At 36.7% G+C, this 14,048-nt stretch overlaps 1 protein-coding gene across 1 annotated transcript in view; it reads right to left on the minus strand.

Annotated features, from left to right (window-relative positions):
* LY75 (lymphocyte antigen 75) overlaps positions 1-14,048 on the minus strand; it is a gene marked incomplete at its 5' end in the record, with an annotated part of 94,334 nt that overhangs the window by 23,583 nt on the left and 56,703 nt on the right. Inside the window, 2 exons of the mRNA XM_084240402.1 lie at positions 2,232-2,458; positions 12,091-12,220. Of these exons, the coding sequence (XP_084096528.1) occupies positions 2,232-2,458; positions 12,091-12,220 (357 nt within the window). The remainder of the gene's footprint in view (positions 1-2,231; positions 2,459-12,090; positions 12,221-14,048) is intronic.

Raw genomic sequence — 14,048 nt, forward strand, 5'->3', positions numbered from 1 at the left:
CCACATGGCGCAGCAGACCTCCTCTGACTCACCCACTGCTCCCCTCCGCAGTGTATTTCAGTCAGTCTGCCTGTTCTGTTCCCCACTCTGTCTCTGGTGAATCCTCTAACCCCCCCTACACCTCCGGCCTGTACCCCAGTTCTTGTATGCATAATAAAATAAATTAAAAAAAAATAAAACCAATCTTTTCCTAGGCAATATTCATATTGAGTATCTTTGTGAGTATCTTTGTGAGATACTTTGTGAGTATCTTTCAATACTCACAAGGGAAAACTATTCTTTCATTATCAGTTACCTTAAGACTATGAGACGGGGCCTGTAAGTACCTTTAATTCCTTCTCATTTCCTTTGAGGTTTATATACTTCTTATTATTTAAAATGCCTCTCTCTGACATATGAAATTATTAAACTATATGTCTTAGTAGTAGGATGATATGTGACTTTATTTTCTTCTTTCATCAGTTTTCTACAGTGATAACACTGCTTTTCTTTCAAAAGGTTTAAGGTGATTTAAACTGGGAAATGTAATAACTTATTACCACCCTTACAATAGACACATGATATGTCTTACATAATACCAAAAACCAAACAGAAACAAAAGCAATGAATTCTTCTCCTTAATTAATATTTATTAAAACCTATCTTTTCCAGGGTCTGTTATGAAAGAGATGATGCTGGATAAGTAGTTGATACCCAGTAAATGGGTAAGCTGATGATCTGTCTTTTTATCTGGGGATATATTTTAGAATATGCAGTCTTAAAGTGACTCTCAATCTATTTGTAAATGCTACTTCTTTTAATTGAGCTTCTGGTAAATGATGATGGTAACAAATCCAAGTTGTATCAAAGATGATGTCTTTTTCTGACTCTTCTAAGTTTTTTTCAACCATTCTCCAGTTCAGCTCTGGGTTTGTGCTAGGACTAAATTGTCTTTAATCACATTTTCTCCAGGCAGCCCTAAAACCATCTTGGTAATGAAGGTTATCCTACAGTATACTTAGATTTGCTTCATAATGCAATGGACTCTTCTCTGCTAATCTGCCAATTATCCTTTCTCTGAGTGGGTTAGGAATACTGGTCTAGATAACATTTATCAAACTAGGGCGTCACCAGTAATTCGCTGCACAGAGGCAGGGATCAGAGGTCACATCACAATCTTTGTCCCTCTCCCCACCATGAAAACCATTATATAACATATGTTGCCTTATACACCGGCCTGTCTCACCTAATTCACAGAAGGCAGAGAATCAAATTATTATACAGAAAGCCTAGAAAAAGACAAAAATAGCCTACAACATTGAGAGAAATTCTACAGCTTTATTTAAAAAATCTTTCCTCCAACTATGGCTAAGCACTCTGGTAGCATTTTAAATAACTCTTGTTTGGGAATATATATATATATATATATATATGCATATAGTTTAGTGTTGGAAATTAATAGGAGACTAGCATTCTTTGCTGGGCTACAAAATAAATGAGAAGTACTCAAGACATCTGGAATTTGGATTTGAGATATGGAGAAACACTAACTCCTTTTCATGTGGCTTAATTTCACTTTACTGATTCTAAAAGGGATGAAAAGACCTCTTTAACACCATCCACAGCTTCCCCATGCCTAACCCCATATGATTTTTAATTCTACCTTTCCTCTTTTTTTCATTAGCTGAACAGACACAGCAGCTCCTGATTGCAACACATTGTTGGTATGAATCAAAAAAAGTGTTCAGGGGCCTCCCTGGTGGTGCAAGGGGTAAAGTGTCAGCACTATGAAGCTATCTGCAACCACTACAGCATGAGTTCGATCCCCAGCCAGGGAGCTGACCCACATGGTGCTGCAGACCTCTCCTGTCTCATCCGCTGCTCCCCTTAGCAGTATATTTCAGTGGATCTGCCTATTCTATTCCCCACTCTGTCTCTGGGGAATCCTCTCACCACCCCCACACCTCTGGTCTGTACCCCAGCTCTTGTATGCATAAATCAATAAATCTTTTTTTTTAAAAAGTGTTCAAGTACATGTTCATTAGAACTCTGTCTTAAACAATAAAACACCAGATCTTTTAACAGTGCAAAGAGGATAGTCTCTAAAAATTACATACTCTACAAAATCCATTCACTGAAATAAGATTTTAAACAACCTTCCATTTCTTTTAATCTGTTATGAAGATGGTTACAAAGAATAAAAAACGGCACATTCTATCACTCAATCTTGGAAGTTGACACTGAAAACTTACATCTTGACTGATGAGTCCAATCCATAAAGAAGCATTTCGAAGGGCTGCCTGCACAGTGAGAAACGCCTGCTGGAAATGGTCTGTGATGCTCACCAAGTGCATGTTATCTTTCTGACACTCCCTGAGTGCATCAGACCAACTCAGATTCTTCATGATTATTTTGTACAGATTATTTAGGTACTTTACAGTTTCTGAAGTGTTCTGCAAGGTCTGGTTGGCTTCAATTTCTGTGTGCAAAAGAAAAATAAAAACCCACAAAGACTATCCACACTGCAAGTCATAGGATATTTTTTCAAATATCTCCCAGTATGTATCTACTTATTTATTTATGCAATTCAGGTTTTTAGTGGAAGAACTTGGTATGTTTTTCTGCATACCTTCGGTAAAATGTATGTGCCACAACATTTGTTTTCTAAAATTAGAACTAGAGAGTTTCTCATGGGAGAGTAAAAGGCAGCATTAGGTTGTGCATTTTTTTATTTTCTTATCTTCTTTACTGGTCTCTGTATCCATACCATGGACCATCACAAATTTTACATTACAACTGCTTTAGTAAGACTTAACATCTGCTCCCTCCGAGGAGATATATATATATGCACTCTACAAAAGATCAGATAATTCTCTTCTAAAAAGGTATTTATAAAATCTAACAAAAGAGGTAAAGGACCTATACAAAGAAAACTATAAAACATTGTTAAAAGAAATAGAAGAAGACACAAAGAAATGGAAAGACATCCCCTGCTCATGGATTGGAAGAATAAACATTATTAAAATGGCCATCCTACCAAAAGCAATATACAGATTCAATGCTATTCCAATCAAAATCTCAATGGCATTCTTCAAAGAAATAGAACAATTATTGATGAAATTCATATGGAATCACCAAAAACCCCGAATAGCCAAAGCTCTACTGAAAAAAAAAGAAGGAAATGGAGGCATCACACTCCCAGACTTCAAACTCTACTACAAAGCCATAATCATCAAAACTGCATGGTATTGGAACAAGAACAGACATACAGACCAATGGAATCAAATAGAAAATCCAGAAATAAACCCACAGATTTATGGTCAACTAATCTTTGACAAAGGAGCAAAGACTATGCATTGGAGCAAAGAAAGTTTGTTCAATAAATGGTGCTGGGAAAACTGGGTCGCTACATGCAAAAGAATGAAGCTTGACCACTACCTCACACCATACACAAAAATCAACTCAAAATGGATTAAAGAACTAGACATAAGAACTGAAAACATAAAATACATAGAAGGAAAGATAGGCGAAACACTACGGGATTTGCACATCAAAGACATCTTTACAGACACATCACCCAAAGCAGTGATAGTGAAGACAAAGATAAACAGCTGGGACTACATCAAATTAAAGAGCTTCTGCACAGCAAAAGAGACAATAACAAAAACAAAGAGAAACCCCACCAACTGGGAGAACATTTTTGCACCCAACACTAATGATAAAGGACTGATCACAAAAATCTGCAAAGAGCTGATGAGACTCAGCAACAACAAAGAAAATAATCCAGTCAAAAAATGGGCAGAAGAGCTAAAAAGAAACTTCTCTGAAGAGGAAATGCAAATGGCCAACAGACATATGAAAAAATGTTCAACATCACTTGTAATCAGGGAAATGCAAATCAAAACTACCATGAGATACCATCTCACACCAGTGAGAATGGCACATATTAAAAAAACTAGCAACAACAAATGTTGGCGAGGGTGTGGAGAAAAAGGAACTCTCCTGCACTGTTGGTGGGAGTGCAAACTGGTCCAACCACTATGGAGAGCTGTGTGGAGATTTCTGGACCTACTAAACATAGAGCTTCCATATGATCCAGCAATTCCACTCCTAGGTATTTACCCAAAGGACACAGAAACATCAATTCCAAAGAGCACCTGCACCCCTATGTTTATAGCAGCACTGTTTACAATAGCTAAGCTTTGGAAACAACCCAAATGCCCAAAAATAGATGACTGGATCAAGAAGATGTGGTACATATATACCATGGAATATTACTCAGCATTCAAAAAAGATAAACACATGCAATTTGCAGCAACATGGATGGCGCTGGAAGGGATCATGCTCAGCGAAATAAGCCAGAAAGAAAAAGAAAAATACCGGATGGTCTCACTCATAGCAGGAATCTAGAAAACTTAAATAAGGGACCAGGAAAATGAATATAAGAAAGTGAAAATCAAAATCAACAAAAAACTATGAACCAGAGACACTTTTTGGGGGGTGGGGGGCAGGAGGGGAGGGATTGGGGTCAGAATGGGGCGTTTGCAATTGTATGGGGGAATATAAAAATAAAATTTATTATTTAAAAAAAATAAAAAAAAATAAAAAGGTATTTATAGAGGGGGGCGGAGCAACATGGCGGCGAGGAGACGCTGCGAGTAAGATCTCCCATTAAAAAAAGTTAATAGGGAGGAAAAGCGGCAGGTCCCAGTGAGAACTGGGACACGGAAGATAAACGGGTGACTCCAGCAAACTGCCCGAAGAAGAAAGTGGCCATAAAAGAGGACTAGAAGGGAGGGAAGCGCAGAACCCTGCTCCCCTCCCCCGCCCACAGAGGCAGCACTCTCCGACCGGCAGAGAGGAGGAAAACAACAAACCAAAACGGCCAACAAGAACAAAGGACGCAGCAAGCTGGACTGTGAGTGGAAAGGAACTATTGCAGCCACCACATCCCGTGAACGGGAGCTGAGGCGAACCCTGCAGGATTCGCCGTGGCGGTGAGCGAACGGCTCCGGGCGCCATTAGAGAAGAACAAAGACCCCGGGAGACGCGCACACAGCCCGGGCTGCCGGTAAGCTTGCGCAGAAAAGCAGTGCGCTTGGCGCGCTTGAAAAGCAAATGCAGACCTAGATCGCGGCTGCCCAGGTACCGCGCCTGCGACCTAGGCTTGCGGGGAGACGCGCGGAGGTCCTCACTGAGGTGAAGGTCCCTCCCTGAGTAAGCAGGAACCAGGCGCCCAGGCACGGGAGCGGTGCAAAAGGCGCCATTCCCGCGCCACTGATCTGGGCTACAGCCCGCGTCCTGGAACTGAGGGCTTTGAACTGAGACCCAGGGCACGAAAATTCGGGGCGTGGGTTCTCCACGACGGTGGGGCACAAGGCAGACAAAGCACCCCAAAGCTGTTGAGGTGTACCCTACCATTCCCGCTCTGTTCCCTGTCCCACGGGGTGGGGGGAGGCGAAAAACAGCCCCCCAAGGACAATAGGAGAGATCTCTGGCGCCACCTAGCGACCAGGAAAAAAAAGTCACTAACACCCCATAGAACAGGAAATTTCTTAAGACTGCTTGAAAAGGGCAGAAGGCTTCTGGAGGACCCAGTGGCCAGCCGGGAAGTTATTCCACGCCAGGCCCCTTCCGACCAGCAGTCTGAGCCCACAGAGGGAGCAGGCACCTACGTCCAGGGCAGACCGGGTGCGCAGAAGAGTGTGCCTGAAACCGGAGGCGCAGGGACTGCATCCCGCTTCGCCATTTGAGAACAGGGACATTTCTTCAGTAAAAACTGCCTAAAACCAGCAGAAAGCTCCCCCAGAAGACAGAGATGGCTCCTGGAAGAGCCAGAGGGGAGCGGAGAAGTTCACCCAAGATGCCAGTCAGTCCGAGCAACACAGTGTCCCAACTCATACGACAAATTAGAAAACAGACAGTAGGGAATAGAAGAACCACACGCAACCTAACAACTCCTCAGGAAAGAAGCACACCACAAAAAGAAAACCACTCCCCAGATTGCAACGACAGCAACTTGGAAGAACTTCTGAGCCTTCCAGAAAGAGAATTTAAAATTGCCATGATTAAAAAAGTGATAGATCAGAAGAAGGAAATTGAGTCCCTAAAGAGGGAAAACAATGGTCAGAAGAATGAAATTGAGTCCCTAAAGAGGGAAGTAAAAGAAATGCAGGAGATCAAAGAATTAATGGAGGAACTAAAGAACTCCGGGAAAAGCAAGGAAAGCAGAATAGATGAAATGGAAGAACGAATAAGTTCTCTTGAAGACACAGAAATAAAAAGAACCAAAACAGAAAAGGAAGGAGAAGTACGAAGGAAAAAGAATGAAGAAAGACTTCGGGAACTATCTGACTCCATTAGGAAAGGAAATATAAGAGTTATAGGAATTCCAGAAGGAGAGGAGAGAGATGAAGGAACAGAGAAAATATTCCAGGAGATAATTGAAGAGAACTTCCCAAATGCGAAGAAGGAGCTGAAAATTGATATACAAGAAGCAAGAAGAACACCAAACTTCCACAACGAAAGGAAAAACACAGCAAGACACATAATAGTAAAGCTCCCAAGAATCCAGGACAAGGAAAAAATAATGAAGCTGACAAGAGGGAAGAAACAGATAACATTCAAAGGAAAACCAATCAGGCTGACATCAGACTTCTCTGAAGAAACACTACGGGCAAGGAGAGAGTGGAGGGACATAGTCAACAGACTCCAAGAAAACAGATGCCAACCAAGAATACTCTATCCCGCAAAGCTCTCTTTCCTCCATGAAGAAAGAATATGGACCTTCCCAGACAAAGAGAAACTCCAGAATTTCATTGCAACTAAACCCCCACTCCAAAAAATACTACAAGGAATCCTAAAGCCAGAACCTCAGAGGGACGAATAACAACAAAAGAAGACCAAAAAAAAAAAAGTTATTAAAAGAATAAATAAAATTAAAGGAAAGACAAACATAATGGCAAATACAGAGGCTAACATATCAATATTAACTCTAAATGTAAATGGACTAAACTCTTCAATAAAAAGACACAGAGTTGCAGCCTGGATTAAGAAACAAAACCCAACCTTTTGCTGTCTCCAGGAAACACATTTAGCTACAAAAGATAAAAATAGGCTCAAAGTCAAAGGATGGAAAACAATCCTACAAGCAAATGGGCCAAAAAAGAAAGCAGGAACAGCTATACTTATATCAGATAAAACAGACTTCAAACTCAAAAAAATAAAAAGAGACCCCAATGGTCACTACATTATGATTAAGGGGACAATACTTCAAGAAGAAATAACACTCATTAACATATACTCACCAAATGAAAGAGCACCAAAATATATCAGACAACTGTTGTCCTCTCTAAAAACAGACATCAGAGAAAACACATACGTAGTGGGAGACTTCAACACACCACTATCAACAATGGATAGATCAACAAGACAAAAAATAAGTAAAGAAACTAAAGCTCTAAATAAGGACCTAGAGCATTTGGGCTTAACAGACATCTATAGAACACTAAACCCAAAAAAAACGGAGTACACATTTTTCTCAAGCGCACACGGATCATTCTCCAGGATCGATCACATACTGGGGCACAAGACAAACATCAACAGATACACCAAGATTGAAATCATACCAACCATCTTTTCTGACCATGAAGGCATCAAACTAGAAATAAATCATAAAAAGAAGGCAAGGAACTATCCTACCTCATGGAGATTAAAAGCCACACTACTGGAAGACCACTGGACTAACGAGGAGATCAAAGAAGAAATTAAAAAATTCTTTGAATTGAATGACAAGGAGGACACCAATATCCTAAATGTATGGGATGCAGCAAAAGCAGTAATAAGAGGAAAATATATAGCAATAGAAGCTCACATCAAAAAACAAGAAAGAACTCAAAGAAACAACCTAATCTCGAAGCTCAAAGATCTAGAAAAAGAACAACAAAAAAACCCCAAAACCAGTAGAAGAAAAGAAATAATAAAAACCAAAGCAGAAATAAATGAAATTGAAACTAAAAAAACAATCCAAAAGATCAATGAAACCAAGAGCTGGTTCTTTGAAAAAATAAATAAAATAGACAAACCCCTAGCCAGGCTCACAAAGGAAAAAAGGGAGAAAGCACAAATACACAGGATCATAAATGAAAGAGGAGAAATCACAACGGACACAGCAGAAATCAAAAGAATAATCAGTAACTACTATGAACAGTTATATGGAAACAAGTTCAACAATCTAGAGGAGATGGACAAATTCCTACAACTCTACAATCACCCAAAGCTAGATAAAGAAGAAATAGAACACCTAAACAGACCAATTACAAGCAGCGAAATTGAAATGGTAATCAAAAACCTCCCCAAAAACAAAAGCCCAGGACCTGATGGATTTACAAATGAATTCTACCAAACATTCAGAGACGAATTAGTGCCTATCCTTCACAAACTCTTCCAAAAAATTGAGAAGGAAGGGACAATACCAAACACGTTCTATGAAGCCAATATTACACTAATACCAAAACCGAACAAGGACAACACAAAAAAGGAAAACTATAGGCCAATCTCCCTAATGAACACTGATGCAAAAATCCTCAATAAAATTTTAGCCATCAGAATCCAACAATGTATCCATAAGATAATTCACCACGACCCAGTTGGATTCATTCCAGGGGCACAAGGATGGTTTAACATCTGAAAATCAATCAACGTTATCCAACACATCAACAAAAAGAAATATAAAAACCATATGATAATATCAATAGATGCTGAGAAAGCTTTCGACAAAGTGCAACACCCATTCATGATAAAAGCCCTTGAAATTCTTGGGATACAAGGAACATACCTCAACATCATAAAGGCCATCTATGACAAGCCAACAGCCAGTATCATTCTCAATGGTGAAAAGCTGAAAGCAATTCCATTAAGATCTGGAACAAGACAAGGATGTCCACTCTCACCACTGCTTTTCAATATAATACTGGAAGTCCTAGCCAGAGCAATAAGATAAGAGAAAGACATCCAAGGAATCCAAATAGGAAAAGAAGAAGTCAAACTATCACTATTTGCAGATGATATGATAATTTACATAGAGAACCCCAAAATCTCCACAGAAAAACTAATTCAACTCATCAATCCAGTAAAGTGGCAGGATACAAAATCAACACGCAAAAGTCAGTAGCCTTCCAATACACAAACAATAAATCTGAAGAAGAAGAAATCAAAAAATCCATCCCTTTTATTATCGAAACAAAAAAAATAAAATATTTGGGAATAAATCTAACAAAAGAGGTAAAGGACCTATACAAAGAAAACTATAAAACACTGTTAAAAGAAATAGAAGAAGACACAAAGGAATGGAAAGACATCCCCTGCTCATGGATTGGAAGAATAAACATTATTAAAATGGCCATCCTACCAAAAGCAATATACAGATTCAATGCTATTCCAATCAAAATCTCAATGGCATTCTTCAAAGAAATAGAACAATTATTGATGAAATTCATATGGAATCACCAAAAACCCCGAATAGCCAAAGCTCTACTGAAAAAAAAAGAAGGAAATGGAGGCATCACACTCCCAGACTTCAAACTCTACTACAAAGCCATAATCATCAAAACTGCATGGTATTGGAACAAGAACAGACATACAGACCAATGGAATCGAATAGAAAATCCAGAAATAAACCCACAGATTTATGGTCAACTAATCTTTGACAAAGGAGCAAAGACTATGCATTGGAGCAAAGAAAGTTTGTTCAATAAATGGTGCTGGGAAAACTGGGTCGCTACATGCAAAAGAATGAAGCTTGACCACTACCTCACACCATACACAAAAATCAACTCAAAATGGATTAAAGAACTAGACATAAGAACTGAAAACATAAAATACATAGAAGGAAAGATAGGCGAAACACTACGGGATTTGCACATCAAAGACATCTTTACAGACACATCACCCAAAGCAGTGATAGTGAAGACAAAGATAAACAGCTGGGACTACATCAAATTAAAGAGCTTCTGCACAGCAAAAGAGACAATAACAAAAACAAAGAGAAACCCCACCAACTGGGAGAACATTTTTGCACCCAACACTAATGATAAAGGACTGATCACAAAAATCTGCAAAGAGCTGATGAGACTCAGCAACAACAAAGAAAATAATCCAGTCAAAAAATGGGCAGAAGAGCTAAAAAGAAACTTCTCTGAAGAGGAAATGCAAATGGCCAACAGACATATGAAAAAATGTTCAACATCACTTGTAATCAGGGAAATGCAAATCAAAACTACCATGAGATACCATCTCACACCAGTGAGAATGGCACATATTAAAAAAACTAGCAACAACAAATGTTGGCGAGGGTGTGGAGAAAAAGGAACTCTCCTGCACTGTTGGTGGGAGTGCAAACTGGTCCAACCACTATGGAGAGCTGTGTGGAGATTTCTGGACCTACTAAACATAGAGCTTCCATATGATCCAGCAATTCCACTCCTAGGTATTTACCCAAAGGACACAGAAACATCAATTCCAAAGAGCATCTGCACCCCTATGTTTATAGCAGCACTGTTTACAATAGCTAAGCTTTGGAAACAACCCAAATGCCCAAAAATAGATGACTGGGTCAAGAAGATGTGGTACATATATGCCATGGAATATTACTCAGCATTCAAAAAAGATAAACACATGCAATTAGCAGCAACATGGATGGCGCTGGAAGGGATCATGCTCAGCGAAATAAGCCAGAAAGAAAAAGAAAAATACCCGATGGTCTCACTCATAGCAGGAATCTAGAAAACTTAAATAAGGGACCAGGAAAATGAATATAAGAAAGTGAAAATCAAAATCAACAAAAAACTATGAACCAGAGACACTTTTTGGGGGGTGGGGGGCGGGAGGGGAAGGATTGGGTCAGAATGGGGCGTTTGCAATTGTATGGGGGAATATAAAAATAAAATTTAATATTAAAAAAAATAATTAAAAAAAAGAAAAAAAAAGGTATTTATAATTTTCCAGATACTTATTCTAATTTTAAAAATGTGCATCTTTTAGAATTTTAAGGGCTATTAGCTTAAAAAAACACCTGAAATTATATATTCAAAGGCAGATTGCTATATCAACATGTTTATACATATAATAAATGTATATATTGGATTTCAAGTGAAAAAAAATAAAATTAGAACTAAGTTCTGTTTTAGTTAATCTGATTTAGGAAGGAGAAAGCTATAAATAGCTGTAGTAGAATGCTTTTTCAGGTAGGTGTCGAATACCTCCTTTGTTTGAAATGCTTCAACAAGAGAAGATGTTAGGTGTTTTCTTACAAATTTTTCATCTAGGAGAGCTCTCACAAAAAATACACACACACACACACACACACACAACCATCCACAAGATATAAACTTTATTTGCATTATTACTTTATAGTACTACTCTGAATAAGGTAGTTACTAAGAAGTGAGACAAATGGGCAAAGATTAATTTAGCATAAAAGTTCTTGAAAAGTACAAGGAAAATATATTTATGGTTTTCACTACATGACAAAATTGAAAAAATACATTTGTTAGAAACTTACTGTGATCAATGAAAACAATTTAATACCTTTCTTAAAAATATCTCTGTGAATATGATCATTTGTTTTTTATAGATTTTATTTTTATTTGGATTATGGAAGGCATAAAGAGAGATCCTTTTATAATGCTTTCCATCCTTTTTTTTTTTTTTGGTGCTAAATTTAATAGTGAATGTTTATACTGCACTCAATTGAAAATATTAAGAGTTTTCGCCTCTTTTCCCCAAAACAGAAAGTAAACTTTGAAAATTACCAGAATAGAAAGGAGAACAAGATACAACTTTAACTTTCTATCATTAGACAGCTCTTCTTCCTAATCCTACTACTAAGCCTCACTTGTTGCTTAATTTTTATATTTAATTAAATATAGTAATGATACTTGAAAAATCACATTCTGTTTAAAATAATCTAAGAAAATAAAGATTTAGTCAAATTGAAATTTTAAGGAAACTACATGATTATAAACAGTAATTCATTTATAAGATGTTTATGAAAAAGTAACGGACATAGGCAATAGCATAAAATACCATAGTTATTTACATAATAATCCATACCTGAATATTTCTGACAGAGAGCTAGAGTGTGGCTTTCACTACAGGAAGTAAAATTCCATGTCCCAATAAAAGGTGACTTTTGGAGGTTGACCATTAGGGCACAGTGGAAGTGGGACTCTTCTTCAAAAAACTAAGAAAAAAAGGTAAATTGTTGGAGCAATCATGAAACTAATAGTTAGAAGATACTAGCCAGAGAACTTGATATACTTGGTTGAGTTCCCTCCTGTGAAAAAATTCCATGAAGGAGCTAACTATGAAACCACTAAGAAAATCCTGATAACATCCAAAGCCTGGGAAAGGGGCATTTAATTTCAGAAAACAAGATAGTCACAGAATCAATAAATGTATTTCCAAACATATAATGACAAACTGTTAAAGATGAAAATAAAATTATAGTAATATTTAACACTCAGCTATCACTCTTCACAGCTCAAGCAGAGATTGCTAATTAACTTATTAGATTTTTATAAAGACAAACTGTATACTATGTGATACAGAAATCACTTAAAGCTTTAATTCAGTACTATTTACCATAAAAATTTCAGTAAGTATCTATTTAGATTTCACTCCCAACCACAAATTAGTAATACTAGACATGAAAATTTATTCAAATTATATTGTCCCTATACTTTTGCATATTTTTGAAATATACCATACTTAGAAATATAAGAAAAGTAAGTTTATCCCAGGCACTACAGATGAAAAAAGCATATACACATGATACCAAATAAATACTAAGCTGAAAATGAAATAATCACAAAAAAGAATAATATGCTAAATAGAAAAACTTTATGCTTTGTGTATATATTATTAATAATGTATACATTGATACACACATAATTATAATATATATTATATATTACATGTACTAATATATAAATATGTACTATAATACTGTTATATGATATAATATATGTAATATGTAATATAATATATACAATATACATTATATAGTATATATATAATGTACATTATTAAATATTTTTAAAGGAAAGATAAACTAAGAATTTAATATAGGAAATTAGGACATGAACAATACATAACTCCAAGAAAAACAGTATATAATAAGGCAGTGGTATACATAAATGTATCTCAAGCAATAGGAGTGGAGGGTGGAGAAGAGGGAGAAGAAACCCAATAACATATACCAGTTTTTGTAAAAATCTAAATAAGGAAAAGTTAAAACAATCAAAAAAAGATATGAAGATTTAAAATTATAATACCACAAACAACTCTCATCTAATACATTTGAAAATTTAAATGAAATAGCCAAGTTTCTTAAAAAATACAAATTACCATAATTATTATAAGAAGAAACACCAAAACATACCAGTAATTTTGAAAGAAACTGAAAATAATAATAGCTCATTTTAAAAGCAAGTAAGGTACTGTGCTAAAAAGCTTAAAATGAATAATCTCATATAATCCTTATGCTCTAAATACAACAGTATCAGAATTTACAGATAAAAAAGTAAGGCATAAGAAAAGTTAAGTGTACTTCTAAAGGCATCCTGTTGTCTGAATGGAATTCAAACCTAATCAATCTGACTCTAGAGTTTAGATTCTCACTGCTGCACCAAAAACTTGTATTATTAAAGAATGATTTCTGAAAAGGGTTCTAGCATCATGTGGGTTTGCAAGTAGTTTCTTCAAACCTTCAGGAAGAGATAATTTCACAGGCTGAGACATATTTTCAAAACACAAACCAGAAACCTACCCAGTTCATCTTATGAAGCTAACATGATCAGAAAAATAATCTGGCAATGTAGCATAAAAAAATTAACTGTGAATATAGTTGAATACATTCCAAAAAAGAAATTTTAACAAATTTAACTTAGTAGAATGATAAAATAATAATTCACTTTGAGTCACTCAATTTTAGAATGACAACATAAAGATGATTTAAAATAACAGTATTAATGTTACATTAGTGTATTACACCACATATCAATAGTCCT

Source organism: Talpa europaea (assembly GCF_964194135.1).
Source record: "Talpa europaea genome assembly, chromosome: 1".
NCBI lineage: Eukaryota > Metazoa > Chordata > Mammalia > Eulipotyphla > Talpidae > Talpa > Talpa europaea.